Raw genomic sequence first — 19,307 nt, 5'->3', positions numbered from 1 at the left:
CTGGTTCGACGGTTCATTGGTCCAACTGGACAGTTTAACACTGTTTTTTAGAATGATTTTTTAAGCTTCTAAGTTTTAACTTAACCCAACTTGAAAAACAATCCAATTGATGGTTCAATGGATTCGACCGGATAGTTCGAACTTGATTTTAAACATTGGTTGTGGCGTATTGAGAGCCACAGGACCACTGGTGATCTACGTCTTGGTTAGGAGTAAATTTTGAGTGGTGATGATCTTCGGAAAGAGCTCTCAAATAGTAAGATTTTTGTCAAAAAATGTATTCAATGAATTAAAAAAACATATTTAGTGAATGCAACTTTTGATGACTAATTGCCTAGAAAACCAAAGAACGCATTTTGTTAATACAACATTTAAAGAAATATTGCATTCAATGAATTTTTTTTTACTCTTCCGGAAGAGGTTTGAACACTTTTACCATTTGAAAATTTCTTTTAAACATTCACACTCTTCGACTCTTCTGATCAGTGGGGAGTGAATTCTCGAATGATGTTGGCTTTTAGAAAGAGTTCCTAAATTGTGAGTCTTATTAAAAGAACATATGCGGTGAATAGGCTCCTTAAAAAATGTATTCAGTTAATACAACTTCTGAGGAATAAATATCTTGAAAAATTAAAGACACATTACGTGAATCAAATTGAGGAGACATTAAATTCAGTCAAAAATCACTCCTTTGGGAGAGGTATCATAACTATCACCTTTTGGAAATTTCGTTTGAAAATGACATTCTTTAGGAATTTACGGGGTTAGTGGGGCTTGGCAAAATTCCAAGTCTAGATATAGAATTTTAAAAATTGTTTGCTTTTCCCCCACTAACTTGTCAATGCTCCCCTATTGATCGAGAAAATTGTCGATCATAGGTATTGGATAGTAGAAAATTTTTAATTTTACCCCATTTTTTTTTATAGAAATTCAATGTCAATTGAGTCAATACTCCAAACGGACCACTTGAATACGATGGCCCCAAAAGTTACAGCCACTTTTCTAAACCTGATATTAATAATTAATATTCCAGATTCAACTGTGACATAGGACAGTAGCAATTGGTGCATCTCAATACTAGGGCCCCAAAAGTTACAACATTTTCTAGATTCAAGTGTAACATAGGACAATAATGATATAGACCTAATTCAGTAATTCTCTATAACTCATCAAAGTACGATTAGCTTCTGGGGTTTGTCTAATGATCAGGAAGGGTTTTTAGAGTCCTCCTAACTATTAGATTTAACGTTTAAATCTTGTATCAAGCAGTTGAGAGTAAAAAAGGTATGAGAAGGGATGGGAGAATTAATAAACAAGCACAATTATATTGATTTTGTACTTAAGGTTTGGGATGCTGTTGCTTGAAATGGTTGGATGACGGAAGAACATTGATGCCAACGTGCAAAATGTTAGCCAAGTGTACTATCCTGAATGGGTTTACGGACGGTAGGTTCAAGGGGAAGACTTGAGAATCCAAGTTGAGGAAGATGGAGAGGATGTCATTGCCAAAAAATTGGCAATTGTGGGACTTTGGTGCATTCTGTTAAGTGGCAAATTGTGCATATAATTGGTGAATATTTTCCCCTTTATTTTGCTAAAATATGGCGTTAATCGATATATTTCACTCATATTTGAATTTTGGTGTTGCTTTTAGGAATTGTTGGTGAGAATGAAGTAACAGGTGCATTAAAAGTCGAATTTCCAGAAGACGTCTTGTTAAGCGTGCCCACGCTTTGTCAAACACGAAGTGGTGCTTCTAAAGGTCCATGTCCAGAAGAGCTTTCGTTATAAAGCGTGCCCACACCTTATTTGACAAGGCAATCAAGAGTGCGCAGGACATGAGATCAATTTGTCAATTGATCAAGAAGCCGGTTGCATCCCATGGGCTGACACATTAGCCACGGATGGGAGATCTTGAGGGGCCATGATTCGATGTAATTATTTTGGGAATTCAATTAATAGGTCTTGGTTGGTTAGTTTAGTTTAAGTAGGAGTCTTAGAAGGAAAAGGGGGATCCCATCCTTATTAATAGGGTAGAAAACAGACGTGGGCTCGAATTCTTCCTCGATCTCTGATTCTTTTTCCTCTTTTCCTCTACAATAAACCCTAGTATTCTTTGTGGCCGCGAATCTACCGGGAGGAGCGGCTAGTTTCTTTTCTAGTTGAAGGATAATTGAAGCTTTGGTTCGACAACACTGTGAGCTCTAATTTGATTTGTTTGTTTCATTTATTTATGAGTATTTATATACTCTCTGTTCAATTATGATTATGATTATTTTCTACAGTTAAATACGTGATCAATATTTAATTGTCGAAATAGTCTATTGCCATCTAAAATATCAAATCCGTAATTATTTGATGGTTTTAGTATCTGTGGCGCGTGATATAATTTGATTGTAAAAGAAACTTTCGAATCTATGTCACGGGAATATATAATCTAACTTAAATGAACCGAGCGTGTGCGTTTGTTGGTTAGAATTGGTAGTTTCTCTAATTATTAATGCTGTCAATAGGTTAAATCCTAAGAGCTTGTTTAGGGTTGCTTAATTGGCAAGAGAAATAGCCACAGAGCGTGTTGTGGTTATCGAAACAGTAAGGCGAGGCAGGTTGTCAGAGCGTGTTGACAACCATAACCAGTTTATTTATGAATAAGTGATTTCACCTTTGTATCGATGATCAGTTAAATGAACCAAAGTGGAAATTAGACCTTCGACTAGAGTATTGTTTTTCATTGCTTTAGTTTTATTTAATTTTGCGATACTGTCTTCATTTTTATTTAAGTGAGTTATTTAGTTAATTTCTCCTAATCCCCCATTTTTCACAAAGAAATAGATCACCCAGTTCCTGTGGATACGACCTTACTCACCGCTGCACTCAAATTCATATTTTAAAGTAGGAACTTTTGGTTTGTCAAACCAGCAAAAATAAAAGTTCCTACTCTAATAATATGGATTTGAGTGTAGCGGTGAGTAGGGTCATATCCATAGGAACTGGGTGATCTATTTCTTTGTGAAAAATGGGGGATTAGGAGAAATTAACTAAATAACTCACTTAAATAAAAATGAAGACAGTATCGCAAAATTAAATAAAACTAAAGCAATGAAAAACAATACTCTAGTCGAAGGTCTAATTTCCACTTTGGTTCATTTAACTGATCATCGATACAAAGGTGAAATCACTTATTCATAAATAAACTGGTTATGGTTGTCAACACGCTCTGACAACCTGCCTCGCCTTACTGTTTCGATAACCACAACACGCTCTGTGGCTATTTCTCTTGCCAATTAAGCAACCCTAAACAAGCTCTTAGGATTTAACCTATTGACAGCATTAATAATTAGAGAAGCTACCAATTCTAACCAACAAACGCACACGCTCGGTTCATTTAAGTTAGATTATATATTCCCGTGACATAGATTCGAAAGTTTCTTTTACAATCAAATTATATCACGCGCCACAGATACTAAAACCATCAAATAATTACGGATTTGATATTTTAGATGGCAATAGACTATTTCGACAATTAAATATTGATCAAGTATTTAACTGTAGAAAATAATCATAATCATAATTGAACAGAGAGTATATAAATACTCATAAATAAATGAAACAAACAAATCAAATTAGATCTCACAGTGTTGTCGAACCAAAGCTTCAATTATCCTTCAACTAGAAAAGAAACTAGCCGCTCCTCCCGGTAGATTCGCGGCCACAAAGAATACTAGGGTTTATTGTAGAGGAAAAGAGGAAAAAGAATCAGAGATCGAGGAAGAATTCGAGCCCACGTCTGTTTTCTCCCCTATTAATAAGGATGGGATCCCCCTTTTCCTTCTAAGACTCCTACTTAAACTAAACTAACCAACCAAGACCTATTAATTGAATTCCCAAAATAATTACATCGAATCATGGCCCCTCAAGATCTCCCATCTGTGGCTAATGTGTCAGCCCATGGGATGCAACCGGCTTCTTGATCAATTGACAAATTGATCTCATGTCCTGCGCACTCTTGATTGCCTTGTCAAATAAGGCGTGGGCACGCTTTATAATGAAAGCTCTTCTGGACATGGACCTTTAGAAGCACCACTTCGTGTTTGACAAAGCGTGGGCACGCTTAACAAGACGTCTTCTGGAAATTCGACTTTTAATGCACCTGTTACTTCATTCTCACCAACAATTCCTAAAAGCAACACTAAAATTCAAATATGAGTGAAATATATTGATTAATGCCATATTTTAGCAAAATAAAGGGGAAAATATTCACCAATTATATGCACAATTAGCCACTTAACACATTCAGTGGAATCCTGTGGATCGTCCTTCAATAACCTTCGTTCTTCAGATGCTTGAAGGAAATGGAGAAAGTCCGAGTCTTCCCCGAAGTCCTTTTACCTCAACAGATCCCATGAATCCAAGCAATCCAAGCTTGCACAGAAGACATTTGGCTTCAGGATTGGCAGTGATCTCTGAGTTAGAATAAGATGCTAAAGGTTAATTTCAATTGAAAGTCTTGCGTATTAATAGCTCCCAATGTTCTGCAAATACAAGAAACAAAAAGAAGAAATCATATATATATAATAAAGTCGTATTCTCATCTTTATCCTTTTATTTTGTCTCTTTCCTACATGGCTGAACGACAGGGCAAGTAGGTGCAACTCATTCTTATCCTTTTATTTTGTCTCTTTCCTTCGTGGCTGAATGACAGGGCAAGTAGATGCAACGCGCTTTATGAGTTAACCCCCTAATAACCTATGCTATTACATCCCTCTTTTTTCTCTTGCCTTTATAATTCTAGATAATCCTTCCATAATTATCTCTTCCATTCTTTCACCTTTTTTTTCCTTAACCCTAATTGTCAAGCCTAAATTTCCTGGGGATTAGTATAAATAATTTTGAATTATGTTTTTAACTCTCTCTCATCTTTAACTCAAAAGTTCAAAATATCAATTCAAATATTAGATTATCGCTATCGCAGATACCCTACATTTTTACTCATATATATGGTTCTCGATCTATTACTCATCACTTTATCAAGCAGTGAAAATGTTTACACTTTTCCACCAATTTTTTTGGAAAGTTTTTTTTTTACTTCAATGTAAGGACCAGATTTGGAACTTCGTTTTTATTCCCTTCAATGCATGCAAGGACCGCATTTGGACTTTGTTTATATTCGCTGTATGTGGTCTGTAATTCCTACACCTTCTTCATAGCTAGGTCATTAAATTTGAATTTTCTACGTAAGTCTTCAAAAGTTACAGTTTGGTTTTTATTTCTGGCAAGGTTTTTGTAATTAATTTGTTATTTCAATTTATGGATTCACTTTTCAATTCAAGTAGAACACATATTGCTTTTTGGTTAGTGATTTAAAAGTGGCCTTTTAAACTATGTGTTTTCACACGATTTTTTATTTGCCTTTGATAATTTATTAATTGTCTTCAACAATGTACTAATTTTTTTTTTATCTTCTAGGTTTCTGGGGTTAAAAAAATTTTGTGCAATTTTCAATGTTTTTTTTAGACTTTATTAGAAAGCTTCTAAAGAACAAGAAGGTGTAACTGATTACATAAATGGCAAGGCATCAAGTTCATTGTCATACAGCAGTTCACGTCATGCAATATACATCAGACTATTTAGATTTTTTATGTTTTTTATTTAAGAGCAAAATACATCTTATGTTTTCGTTTTGCTTCTATTAGCCGTGAACAGATGTAGAAGGTTGCTGTATTCCTATGACTTGATTGATTCTGAATTTTGATCTTTTATTAATACTTCATTCGGCTTCTTTTCTTTTCACAATAACCTTTAAGCCATTTATATTAAGTACCAAAATTGATGTTTTGGTAACGGGTTGGCCATTCTTTTGTTTACAGAAGATCAGCCAAGATTTGATCTTGCCTATTTTCAAGTTTTTGAATGTTATCATATCGTCGATTTTTTTTTTGTATTTTTGAATTATTAATCACTGAATTAGATGTTTAAATTTACATTATAAGACTATTTTTGAATAACAATGTGCACATAGTAATATATTTAAGAAAGGTTATAATAGATTATACAATAAGTTTGTCAAATATTTTTATAAACTACACTAAATAATTTATTATTTTTAAATAATTCCCATTCAACGAATGGGTACAAAACTAGTTGATGAATAAAGTAGAGGTAGATGAAGAGTAGAACAGTAGTCCTTTTGCACTCCAGGATCAAATATACGAAGTGTTCGTTTCCTGTAGTCAATGCTGTCTAGATCTGCATAAAAGTGTTGTTCCTCCCCATCAATAACCGTTGTAAAGGGAAGTACTGAACACCAAGGCATAAGGGCACAAATCTGCATGATCACCTTTGAACCGAAACGGGCACTTTAAACTGACATCAGTGCCTCTGCAAGAAGATGGGCTATGGTCACAGCCGGTGTGTTTGGAATTGAAGGAATGATAATCATTTGCGTAACAATGGCTATCGACAATGGTAGCAAATCTGGATCTGGATACCTAAAAGTAAATCAAGATTAGGGACAGCAAAACTACCAAACTCTGAACTTGCAACATGCTATTAATGATTGACTAAAAATAGCCGGATATTCAGAGGAGAAGGTGCTGCTTGGTAAGGTTTTAGAGCAAATGAATGCACTCTAACTAGGAGAGCAGATCCTCTGTCCAATATTTTGTGTCCAATTTCCTGTCCAATGTGAAACTACGTAGTTTTACTTATTATATCTGCTGATGTGGCAACTAAAATAGGTGGTTGTTTGGCTGTCTTATACTTCATTTTATTTTTCTTTTGTGGATTTCTTTTGTTTACACAACTTTGTTACAATTCCCATCTTTTTTAAATATTCTTTTGTATTTGAAATCCTTAATACTTTGTTTTAAAAAAGATGAGAATTGTAACAAAGTTGTGTAAACAAAGGAAACCCAACAAAGAAGAAAGAAAAAGAAGTATAAGGCAGCCAAACAGCCTCCTATTTTTAGTTGCCACATCAGCAGATATAATAAGTGAAACTACGTAGTTTCACATTGGACAGGAAATTGGACACAAAATAGTGGACAGAGGATCTGCTCTCCTCTAACTAGTAAATTTTAACCTCCTTTCCCGGTAACGGTTTATGGGAATCCAATCTAAACTCTGGAGTTGTTTATTAAGAAAAACTTTACCATTAACCTCAATTGACTTTTGACTAGCCACCCAATTTAGACTTTTCATTCTTTCATTTTCTTTTTTCATTCTTTGTTAAGAGAGTCCAATCTAAACTTCTATTATGTGGAAGGCATTGCAATCTAGACTTTAGCACTTACTTGGTAGTTATTATCATTAATACTTTTGATGACAATTAAAATTTGCAGTTTATGAAAATTAAAAATCCCCTCCCCTGCTGGTTCCAGGAGGGAGGAGGGGGTTTGCGGGGGAATGGGGGAGGGGAGAGGAGGAAGAGTGAGGGAGGGAGGGAGGAATGGAGGGATGGAGGAGGAAGAAAGTGGGAGGAGAAGAGAGAGAGGGGGGGAATCGGCGCCGCCGGGGAGAGTTGGGTGTGGCAGTGGGGAGGGAGGAAGGAAGGGAGAGGGAGGGAAAAAGAAAAGGAAAAGGAAGAAGAAAACAAAAAGAAAAAAGAAAGTTTGTTTTTTCAACTCTCAAATACACAAAAATTAAAATTTTCTAGTGTAGAACAGTAAGTTACAATAAAATTTTATATAAACATCCAAACACACCCTAACATCCTCATATGTGTATCAGGTTTTTCTTAGCAAGGGTATAACTAGTTAAGAGTTTGTGGCATTATAACCATTTCTAAATAGTGTAAAACCATCTTACCGAATAATTATCATTATAGGTTATTTTTATAATTTTCTAACAAAGATGCAAAACTTCAGTGTTCATTTTGGAAATACATGCTAGTGGTATTAGAATTATGTGTTGCTACTTGATTTGTACATTTTAAATTTCATTTTATTGACAAAAATAAGAATAAAATAAAAAAAAATTAAAAATTAAAACAAAGTAGAAGATGCATAAAGTGTGTATGGATAGTGTATTATTTAAAATATTATTTGAAATAATTACTATAATATTTTTTATGATGTTAATGCATGTAAGATAAAAACTTGGATGAAAATATAAAAAAAAAATTAGTTGGAAAACGTATTTATGAGCAAACAAAATAATATTTGAAAAAAAAAGAGAGAAATAACTTCCATAGCTATAAGCATGGGAAAGTTTTTAAAAAATCTAAAAAATAAGAATGAGAAAGTTAAGTAGCACCATTTTCTAAAGCAACAGGGTAACAATAGAAGAATTATTACTGCATCCAGAACCCAAAAAAAAAATTAAAGAAAGGATGAAATCTAAGGTGGATTACCAAGTCAAAGCGACCAAAATCTGAACTTGCAACATACTGTTAATGATTGACTGAGTCAATGTTAAAAACTAATGCTGAACTCCTTCCGGTGTAAAGAACAAAGTCAACACACTCCTTTTTTTTTTTGTTGAAATACACACCATTGTCAATTGAAACAATTCAGATCGCAAGTCCAACTTTGGGCTTTTCTTACTTGTAAGGCACTCTAATCTACAATTTAGCACTGAAGTCGTTGCTATTATTATTGACAAAATCAAGTTGTTATACTTTGTTATTTTTTTTTGGGTCAACTCCTTTTGTTGTTATTGTTGTATTATGATCACAGAAAGGGTGTTCTTTGAGAGTGAGCTGCACTCGTAAGCGCGTTCGAAAGGTTAGTGGGCTTCCCTACCCGTGCTTACGACTTAATAAACTCAAGGAACACTCACGAGACGGCTGTGATTAATAAGAGAAGAGTCCAGAACTAAAAGCCCAGGATACGCTTCTCTTGTTGCCCAAAGTATTGATATCAAACTATTGATTGATAGTTGATATATAGTCAGGCATGCGTTGAAGAACTCGGCTCCATACTGGTAAACCATAGTTGGGCTCTTTTCTTCCTCTCTGCAAAAGAGACTTTTGAGGATTCCACCTTCGTAGGCTTAAACTAACCCCGCCCCCACACCTAAAGACTCCTCTAAAGGACTTTAAAGCCAATAAGAGCTCCTTTTAGCTCCTTAATAAGAGGATATTTTAGGTTATACTTTTGGTGCGTCCCCCCCGGCCCCCTGAGGGGGAGTGCGCCCGACCGAAGGGAGTTTGGTAAAAAAAAAAAATTGTCCCCTTATTGCCTCCATTTGTTTTGTTAGGTAAGGTATTCATTTTATTAGTATAGCAAAAACAGAGCTTATTATGAGAAGTTGCAAAAGGCCAAACCAGCAACACCGTCCAAAGGACACTAATTACAAACAACACCCACGGTCACCAGCTAAACAAACAGAATACTCACGGTAAGAATATAAGATCAAAATTCCAAGAAGCTACCACTGCTCTAACATCAGTGCTGATGGGCTGGAAGCTGATATAGGAGTAGCTTTTCCCTCAGTGAAAATTCTCTTGTTTCTCTCTTCCCATGTATGATAGATAGAAGATTCAAGAGATGACCTGACTATTTAATCAAGAAAATTTTTCCTAACACAATAAAATCTGAGCCAAGACAGTTTAATAGTCAAAACATAAGCTCCTCTGTATGCCAAATTCGAACTCTGCACACTTCTCTCCAAATATTTGCAGCACAAGTGTAATACTCATGACCACGTTAACTTTATTTCAGGGGAGGTTTATGTGATTAAGTTTAGAAGTTGGGGGGCTAATTAATAATTTGAGCAAGTTTTTATATTGGAAGAATTTTGAGTTGGACCTCACTTTACTCTTTCTAACCCTTCCTACTATTTCTCTCCAAAATATCTATTTAGTCCTTCTCCTGATCAAGGTGAAAGCTTCGCAAATCAAAGAGCTAGAACAAATGAGCTGCTTGGGGTTTTTTTTTCCTTTTTTTTAAGTATAAGTTAGGTGTAAGTGTTAGTCCTCCCTAGTACCAACCAATCGATCCCTCCTCTCAACTAGTTAGGTGTAAGTGTTGACTTCTTTAATAGGTCTTTTACTTATTTGTTATTTTGTTGGCTAATTTAGTGGGACTATGTGGTGATTTTAGAAATTTTGCGAGGAAATGGTCAGTTGATGAAATACTATGATTTTTGTCTAAGCTTATTTTATACTTGGCATCTTAATCAAAAGTGAGAAGGGAAAACGAGTGAAAATCTTGAAGTTTGGATGAATTCTTATCAGTAGTTTGAGATGGCGGCTTTGAATATGTAAGTCCCAATGTTTGGAGCTCAATCCAGTTTAAAGAATAAATATTTAATAAAATCATTTTTCTTTACAAGATAATATGTAATTCACAATTGCAGGATCAATACAACTATTGACAATTGATCGTCAATTACAACTAAATCACATTCGGTGGGAAAAGCACTCAAGTAGACTAAATTTAGACACTAGCACGATTAATATGTGGTGCACGATTATGGGATCAATAGCTATTGATAGTTGATCGATTATTTTTCTTTGATTATATATTCTAAAATTAGGATTATTGACTTTTTTGATATTCTTCTTCTGCATCTAACTTCAGATTTTATCAATAGTCAAAAAAATTAAAATATGAATCTATCAAAGACTATATTTACCTAATTTTCATTATCCTTACCAATCGCTCTAACCAAATTTTGCAAAATTTCACAGCAAATGAAAACAAGCCTAAAATCTAATTAGCCAGCTTTGATATCTCAATATCTAGTTCTAGTAATGTTGTACTTTCTTCCATTAGTTTTGGGAATTGGGACGTTTGGTTTAATAAACCAGTAGAATTCCATGAACCATACCTTTTTCAGCACTAGGCTTCAATGGAGGAAACTGCTAACCAAATGCGTTAGAAGCTAAATTCTGAACTTCTCTCACAGTGCAAGTCTAATTTGAGCTCCATTTTTTCTCTGTTTTGTTTGTTTGTTCTGAGGGAGTTCATTCTTGACTTGGCTCTAAGTCTTTGTTCATTTTTATTTTCCTGCCTATTACAAGTCTAATTTGAACTCCTTTCTCTTGTTGTTGTTTGTATGAAAAAGATATTTTTCTTATTAGCCTGTATTGATATGATGGTAACATGAAAATGAAGAGACATTAATACATTTTCTTTCATTATCTGTTCATGAAAATACAAGAAAATAAGTAGCAAATCAAATTCAAGAAAATAAATTGATCCGCCAACCTAGATGTGGCCATTCACTATCCATATCAAAGTTCCAAACTAGATTTTTTCCCTTTTTTCTTTCCTAAGGGAATCTAGTCTAGACTTTTGATGATTTCTTTTAAGCAGTCCAACATAGATTTATAAATGAAGACTTTAACCCCGAAAAGAGAAAAAGAAAAAAAGAAGAAAATTAGTCAGGTAATGAGTCTACTAATACATAAGTTATATTGTAAATTCAGAGCCACATCATTATGGCGATGCATGATGAACAAAAATATTTATAAGAAATGATCTTTATTTTAATGAAAAACACAAACAATATTATGATAGCTAGTGTATTCGATAAAAGAATAAAAAGATATCTGATGCGAAGCTAATTAGTTCACTTGAAATATCAAGATCAGGTTTAGAAAATGGTTCACTCGTTCTTTTCCTCTTTATAATTTTTGGGGCCCTAGAATTGAATGGAGTATTGAATAATTTGAGCATATTCCACATTTGAGCGTTTTAAATTTCCAACAGCATCAGACCAGTTAATGTTTTGCAGAATAGTCTCTTTTTTTTTTTTCTTGTAAGTCCCAATTGATGGTAACATGAAAATCAAGTCGAGTAAATCCAAAAAATTTAAAAGAGAAAAAATCTCTAGACCTAGATGCCATCTTCTACAATTCACACCTAAATGTCTAATTGTGTATTTCAAAAGAACTTGTCCTACATTGAAAAATCAAAAAGAATTCCAATCATTATATAATACTTAGTTTCTCAATTAAGAAACCTGAACAATTATCAACTAATACGTGTGATGGATTCCTAAACCCGGGTTTTCTTGTTCCGTTTCATAAAAGATGTCAAAGTCATTGTCGCGTTTTGATGCAGGCATTAATTAGTCAAGTCGTTCTTTCATCTATCAATTTCGGGGTCCAACTATAGGTGGTTATATGTAATTTTTCCAACTTTATTCTTGTTACACACCATCTAAGTGGAAAACTTTCTAATAGTGTATTGTAATAGTACCACTGGAAATTCTCATATTGTATTTTTAGCATAACAAATGATGCACTTCAATTCTCCACATCTTATACTTGAAAAAATTTTGTTCTTCAGAGTCACCCTAAATTGCATTCCCATTTAACAAAGAATATGTACATCACTCCTTAAGGCTTACACACCGCGTCATGAACATTAAAAGCAGAAGGCGTCATGAACATCACTCCTTAACATGACTTGGCAAAAGTCATCACCGTCTCGGGCCCTTCCGATACGATACCGGGATGATACGATACCGGGATAATACGATTCCGAGATACTCGACTAACCGAGACGTCACCGTGTCACATCGAATCACTCCGAGTCATCCCGATTCAACTCGAATTTTTATTATTTTTACTAATTTTTAAATTATTTTTGTTTATCATATTTTTTACAATATTAAATATTTCAAAAATTCGCGTTTCGTCAAGACTGCGATCAATATGCCGAAACCGATGTGAAACTTGTTGGATCCTTAATCCAACATTGGACTTATATGTGAATAATTATGTATTGCAAATTGTCAATTAAGGTTAAACCCAATTAAAATGATCAAATATAGTTTGGGTTTAATGTATCTAATAGGATGTGGGCCCTTTAATGTGTAGAAACTTATGGGCTCCTATTTCAATGATGGGCTGAAATAGGGCTCCAAAAGGTAACAGGAATGTTACCTATAAATAGGGTTATGGTCTCCAGGTCACAGGTATCGTTTTAGTTGTCGTATTTCCTAATACCACAAAATAGCTCTTCCCTGATATCTCATCGTCAGGAAAGATACCAGAGAGAAACTAAAGGCCTCTCTCAAAGGATCGGTGAATACCTGTTGACCTGGAAGGCCACCCCAAATCTCTAGGGATTCAAGTATCAAGTTTATCAATATGGATTCAGGTACGCCAAAATTTGACAGGTTGTCGAAACTTGTGCAAAAATAAAACCTGCTCAAACTAAAAGTAATTTCAGTAGGTAGCGGTGAGCAGGGTCGAATCCATAAGGACTGGGAGTAATTGTTTTTTTTCAAATTCACAGTGACAAGGGGAGTGTTTTTGTGCAGAAGGTGACAATAAAAAAAATTCAAATAAAATCTAAGAAACTACTAAAAATTAAATAACAAATTACTAAAATCAAATGAGTGATAATTAAGGATCTAGCCAAGAAATAACTTCAGCAATGGTGCACCTAATTGATCATCGATGCAAAGCCAATTCCAATTATTTACTAATAAATAGGTTATAACCGTCAAACAAGCGATGACAGTCAACCCCTCCTTACTGTGTCGGTGATTACGGTACGTCCGTTAATCACTGCCCTAATTGGAAAATAATCCTAGGTACGCCCGTAAGATTTAATTCCCCAATTGCCTTACATTTAGAGGAGCCCTATTCTAACCAAATAATGCATTACCAGGGTTATTTTAGATTAGCCCGCGTATTCTCCTGGCACAAATCTAATCATGCCAGTTGTCACTATTTTGAGGTAATCAAACAATTACGGATTCAATACCTCAATTGACAATAGATTATTAAATTAACTAATTATCCGGATCCAAGACAATCAATTAATTAAACAACCATAAGCACTGCAACCAGGGAATATACAACTACCAATAAATAAAAGAAAAAGATAAAATTAAATCGATCTCACAATTTTTAGGCGACCCAAAGCATCCGTTATTTCTTGACTAGAAAAAAGGATTTAGTTCATCCCTAACGAGGAACACTCACACGAAGCGGAAGGAACAATTGCGGCCTTTGTCATTGACCGGGAGAACTCAATTCGCTTCAATAAGGAAAAAGAAAGAACAAAGCTACAGCGAATGACTCATGGGTTTCTCATGGTCTCTGACATACGAGAATTCAAGCTACCCAAAAGCTAACCAAAGAAAAGTCAAAGCTAAATCAAAGTAGTGCCCATTCTTTGCTATCTAATAGTTTTTCCCCCTAATGGCCTCAGCTATTTCCTCTTCTTATTGCCACCAATGCTATGCGGCGGCTCTCACCCCCCAGGGAAAGAACGCCCAGCCCTGCGTTCCTTTTTTTTTCTTTTATGCTGTCTTCCGCAAATTACTAGAGAGGGTCATGTCTTGATATTCCAAAAATAGCCCTGGATGCCTGCTACTTGAATGCTTTCCTGATAACTGTCAAATTGACACTTATTATGGTATTTTCGTTCTACTCCCTGAAATATATGCCAAATACTAAAAGTGAGTAGAATCCAGCAATTAATCCACATCGAGTCAGGTAATAGGGAAAATTAATAATAAAATAAATGATAAAATTGCAACCTATCAATTCCCCCCACACCTAAACCATGCTTGCCCTCAAGCATGAGAACAACAAACAAACACCAATATTTGATAATGGCTACTGCTCTATCCACCAAATTGCCAAGATACCAAGAAAAATAATAATCAAGCATCAATGGTCAAGTCCAAGAAACATCACTCCGGTTAGCTTCTAAACCATAAACTCTTCGAATTTCAGGTTAACTAATCTAAGAAAAAGGAGTGGCCGCTTAACATTTATCAGCGAATGACCCAACTATTAACCAAAATCTCAATATTAAATCCATAAATCGGCAAGCTGACTTTTATTATACACTAACACAACTCTCACTTTTTTTTATCACATTTTTCTACTTTTCTCTTTTTTTTTTGATTTTTTTCTTCTCTTTTTTTTTCTTTTCTCAATAGTAACAAAAGACTTAGTCGCTAGCCACTGGAACCTTTTGACGCGAACTCCAACATTTGTTAGATGAAAGAGCCCGGTTACTCAGTTTCGATCGCCACGTGACCACGTACTTATAGCAATTACTACTTTTTGACGCGAGAATCGACACTTTTAGGTGCAGATTCCCGGTTACTCAGTAGTAACTAATAGCGGAGTACAGTCAAGTTTAGTCACAGCCAAATAACACAATAATGCAAAATAATACCGTTAAAAATAAGAATAGGAGCAGCTAGCCTCATTATTGCCCAACATGGAGTATTAGAGTCAATATTGGACAAATTCACATGAAAATGCCACCAATCATTCCCTCTGTCTAGAAGAGTTAACAAAGAAATCAAAAGAGTCAAGCAATCACCGATATTTACCAAAGAGATGTTTTGAAATTCAACCACATTTACTTGACACACTTTTATTATTAAACTTGGCAATAGTAGCATTAGAGACAATAATCCAACATCAAATTTTTGACATTCACACGAGAGCTTATCACTAGAAAGAAAGAAAATGACTGAATGAAAATAACAAAAAACAAACTAAAAATAAAGGAAAAACACCTAAAAACTAGAAACTACGAAAAACTAGAACCACAACTCACCCCCCCCACACATAAACGATACATTGCTCCCAATGTAACAAATAAACACCAAAAGTAAGAGAGAGGGCAACAAAACTTCCCTGAGATCGGATCAAAGTGGTGGGCGAGGCGAGACATGGGGTGGAAAACATGTGTGCGTCTATGAGCAACAATTCCGTGTGGGGGGGCTCGGCGGCGCGCGTCGCCTGTTACAGGAGCGGGCAGCGGGCAGAGAGAGGTGCGGGCTGGTCATCGCTGGTCCTCCGCGGCTGCGAGAGGAGTGGGCTGGCGAGCGACTGTGGTGGCGGCGCGAGGACGGTGGGTTGCGGTGAAGGAGATGGCGGCAGGCATGAGATAAGCTCAGCCGAAAGAGAAGAAGAAACAGGGGAGAAGAAAGAAAGAAAAGAGAAAGAAAGAAAGGAAAGAAAGAAAAAGAAAAGGAAAGAAAGGAAAAGAAAAAGAAAAAAGTATTTGTGTTTTTTTTCTTTTTCTATTTTTTTTTTTGCTTTTTCATTTTTTTTTTGTTTTTACGGAAAGACTCTTTTTTTTTTTTTTTTTTTTTTCGTTACTTACTTGAAAATTTTGTTTTTTTGTGAATTTTTTTTTTACATATATCATCTTTTTTTTTTATTGTTATTGACAAAATTTATTTCTAGAATTCAAAAGTAGAGATTAACAGAAAATCAATAATCGTTCTTGAGTTTTTTTTTTTAATACTTACCTTTCCCGCGAACGTGACGCGGGCACGTCATGAAGGCACGGAACCTGGAGCTCTCTATATGATATGAAGCGGGCGCGTCATGAGGGTAGGAACCCGTTCTGACGATTCTGATCATGAGCTCTCTATACGTTATGACGCGGGCGCGTCATGAGGGCAGGAACCCCTTCTGATGATTCTGATCATGAGCTCTCTATACGTGATGACGCGGGCGCGTCATGACAGAAGGACACCTATAATTCATCAAAAATGAAAATTGAAACCCAAAATCATTCAAATTCAAGAAAAACATATTTAAATTATCAAACAAAGTTGAACAAACAATTAAAAGGAATTGAGTTGCCTCCCAATGAGCGCCTTTCTTTAATATCTTTGGCTAGACATTGAACACCACTCTTCAATCTGGGTGTAACTCAATTTTCCTAGAAATCGGTGGCCCTCCTCCAGGATCCAAATAGCCTTTGAGTGCAGTCTTCTTTCTTAATTTTCTACTCCTTTTCATCTCATACAGTGCTTTCATCCCCTTATACTTGTTCTTGGTAAATTTGAATTTATCCCTACAAGCAAACTCAGAAAATTCTTGCACAGAGGGATTAATAGCATGAATAGCAAACACAGGGTGAGAGTTAGCAGGATATTCCATTGTATCAAAAATATTAAAGTAGACTAGTTCTTCATCAAATTTCATGGACAATGTACCCTTATTAACGTCAATTTTTGTCTGTGCTGTGCTCAAAAAGGGTCTACCTAGTAGCAAAGGTGAGGGGTCACGGGAATGATCATCATCCATGTCAAGTACATAAAAGTCAGCCGAGAATATCAATTCATTAACTTTAACCAGCACATCCTCTACCAACCCATCAGGGTATGCATTTGTTCGGTCAGCTAATTGAATTATTATCTCGGTTTCTTTTAATGGATCGAGATTCAGAGAAGCCTACATAGATTTAGGCATTACGTTGATCGATGCTCCTAAGTCCAGCAGGGTATTCCTAATCAGAGTATTACCTATCTTACATAGGACAGTAAACCTACCTGGATCCCCGCACTTTGGTGGAAACTTCCTTTGGAGAACTGCTGACACATTCTCCCCAACAATGATCCTTTCGTCTCCCCTCAGCCGCTTTCGGTTGACACATAGGTCCCTCAAAAATTTTGCATACTTTGGCACTTGTTTGATGGCATCTAATAAGGGGATATTGATCTCTACCTTGCGGAACACCTCTAGGATCTCCTTCTCTTTGTCCTGCTTCTTCGGTTTCTCCAACCTGCAAGGAAATGGAGGGGGATTAGTTTTAACGTCTATGATCGGGTCAGGGAGTACCACTGGATTTTTGATGCTTGTATTCTCTGCCTGAAGTCCTTTCTCAATCTTCTCTTCGTCCTTATCCTTTGGAGTCGCGAGTTCGGGCCCCTGAATTTCCTTCCCGCTCCTTAAAGTCATTGCACTTACGTTCTTCAGATTCAGTTCAGGTTGGGATGGCAATCTTCCATTTACTTGAGACTCCAGACGGTTGATTGATATTGCCATCTGACTTATCTGATTCTGCATCGCTTGTATCTGACCCATCTGACTTCTTATGTTCCGTAGTTCAGAGTCCGTCTTTTGCTGGTGTTGTGCAGTACTAGCCATCAATTGTTTCATCATATCTTCCAAAGATGGACTGGCGCTCGATGGAGGTGGTGGTGGTCGAAATTGATACTGTTGCTGGTACTCTTGTTGTCTACTTGGCATAAAATTGGACTGCCTATTTCCTCCATAACTGAAGTTGGGATGATCCCTCCAACCAGGATTGTAGGTGTTTGAATATCGGTCATATTGATTTCTTGGCGCGGGCACGTGACCAGCCATATTCACTTGCTCCACACTTTCTTCTTGGATCATTGGGCACATGTCTGTTGAATGACCCACACCAGTGCAAATCCCACACACCTTGGCCTAAGATGCGTTCCCTACAGCCAGTTGCCTAATAAACGAGGTTAACTCCGTCAACTGCTGCTGGATAGAGGATGTCTCTACCTCATTCACCTTGCGTATCGGGACATCCTCCCTCGTACCAAATTGCTGCGAATTCTCCGCCATTCCTTCAATTAGCTCCCACGCTGCTCGAGGGGTCTTGTTCACCAGTGCCCCTCCACTCGCAGCATCAATGATACTCCTGTCTCTGAAGAGTAGCCCCTCGTAAAAATATTGTATAAATAACTGCTCATTTATTTGGTGTTGGGGGCACTTAATGCATAACTTCTTGAATCGCTCCCAATACTCATAAAGCGACTCCCCTGGATGCTGCTTGATACCGCAAATTTCTTTCCTTAAACTCGCAACTCTGGACGCAGGGAAATATTTTTCAAAAAATTTTTTCTTCAACTGGTCCCACGTGGTGATATTACCTGGTGGTAGGTAGTACAACCAGTTCTTTGCTGAATCCTTCAGGGAGAAGGGGAATGCCCTCATTTTTATCTGCTCTTTTGTGATTCCCGGGGGTTTCATACTATTGCACACGACATCAAACTCCTGCAGATGCTTATACGGCTCCTCACCTGATAAACCATGAAAAGAAAGTAAAAGATGAATTAGACCAGATTTTAATTCAAATGGAGTGTTATCACTCAAACTCGGGAAAGTGATGCATAAAGGCTGCTGAGTTAAATCAGGAGTAGCCAACTCCCTTAATGTCCGTGCATTAGCCATAGGGATTTCTTCTTGCTCCGAATCACTCGAAGTGTCACCAAACGAATCTGTTGGTTCAACTTCTGGCTCAGATCTCAGAGATGCAGCACTCGAGTGCTCCTCTCTGAGCTGTCTGGTCTCTGTTCTTGTTCTACGCGCAGTCTTCTCTACCTCGGGGTCAAAAATTAATTCACCTGTACAAGAAGAACGAGACATACACTAAAAAAGCACCAGAAAATTAGAACAAAAATGAATTTAAAAAGAAGCAAATAACTGACACCAGTCCCCGACAACAGCGCCAAAAATTGACAGGTTGTCGAAACCTGTGCAATAATAAAACCTGCTCAAACTAAAAGTAATTTCTATAGGTAGCGGTGAGTAGGGTCGAATCCACAGGGATTGAGAGTAATTGTTTCTTTTCAAATTCACAGTGACAAGGGGAGTGTTTTTG

General features: G+C 36.3%; 1 protein-coding gene and 1 non-coding gene across 2 annotated transcripts; one reads left to right on the top strand and one right to left on the bottom strand.

Moving 5' to 3' along the window:
• Positions 1-17,122: 17,122 nt before the first annotated feature.
• On the bottom strand, positions 17,123-18,079 carry LOC113774472. The gene has a single exon (XM_027319000.1). The coding sequence runs from the start codon at positions 18,077-18,079 to the stop codon at positions 17,123-17,125; it is 957 nt and encodes a 318-aa protein (XP_027174801.1).
• A 319-nt stretch (positions 18,080-18,398) lies between these two features.
• Positions 18,399-18,505, top strand: LOC113776549. Its single transcript, XR_003469036.1, has one exon. It is a non-coding gene; the product is annotated as a small nucleolar RNA R71 (small nucleolar RNA).
• Positions 18,506-19,307: the final 802 nt, after the last annotated feature.

The sequence above is a fragment of the Coffea eugenioides genome, chromosome 6, assembly GCF_003713205.1.
Source record: "Coffea eugenioides isolate CCC68of chromosome 6, Ceug_1.0, whole genome shotgun sequence".
NCBI lineage: Eukaryota > Viridiplantae > Streptophyta > Magnoliopsida > Gentianales > Rubiaceae > Coffea > Coffea eugenioides.
Note: the sequence above shows the minus strand (reverse complement) of the source record. Positions and strands in the feature narration are given on the sequence as shown.

Bases quoted from the DNA above. Each gene is read 5' to 3' on its own strand.
- LOC113774472 (XM_027319000.1), bottom strand. From the start codon at position 18,079: ATGTGCCCAATGATCCAAGAAGAAAGTGTGGAGCAAGTGAATATGGCT.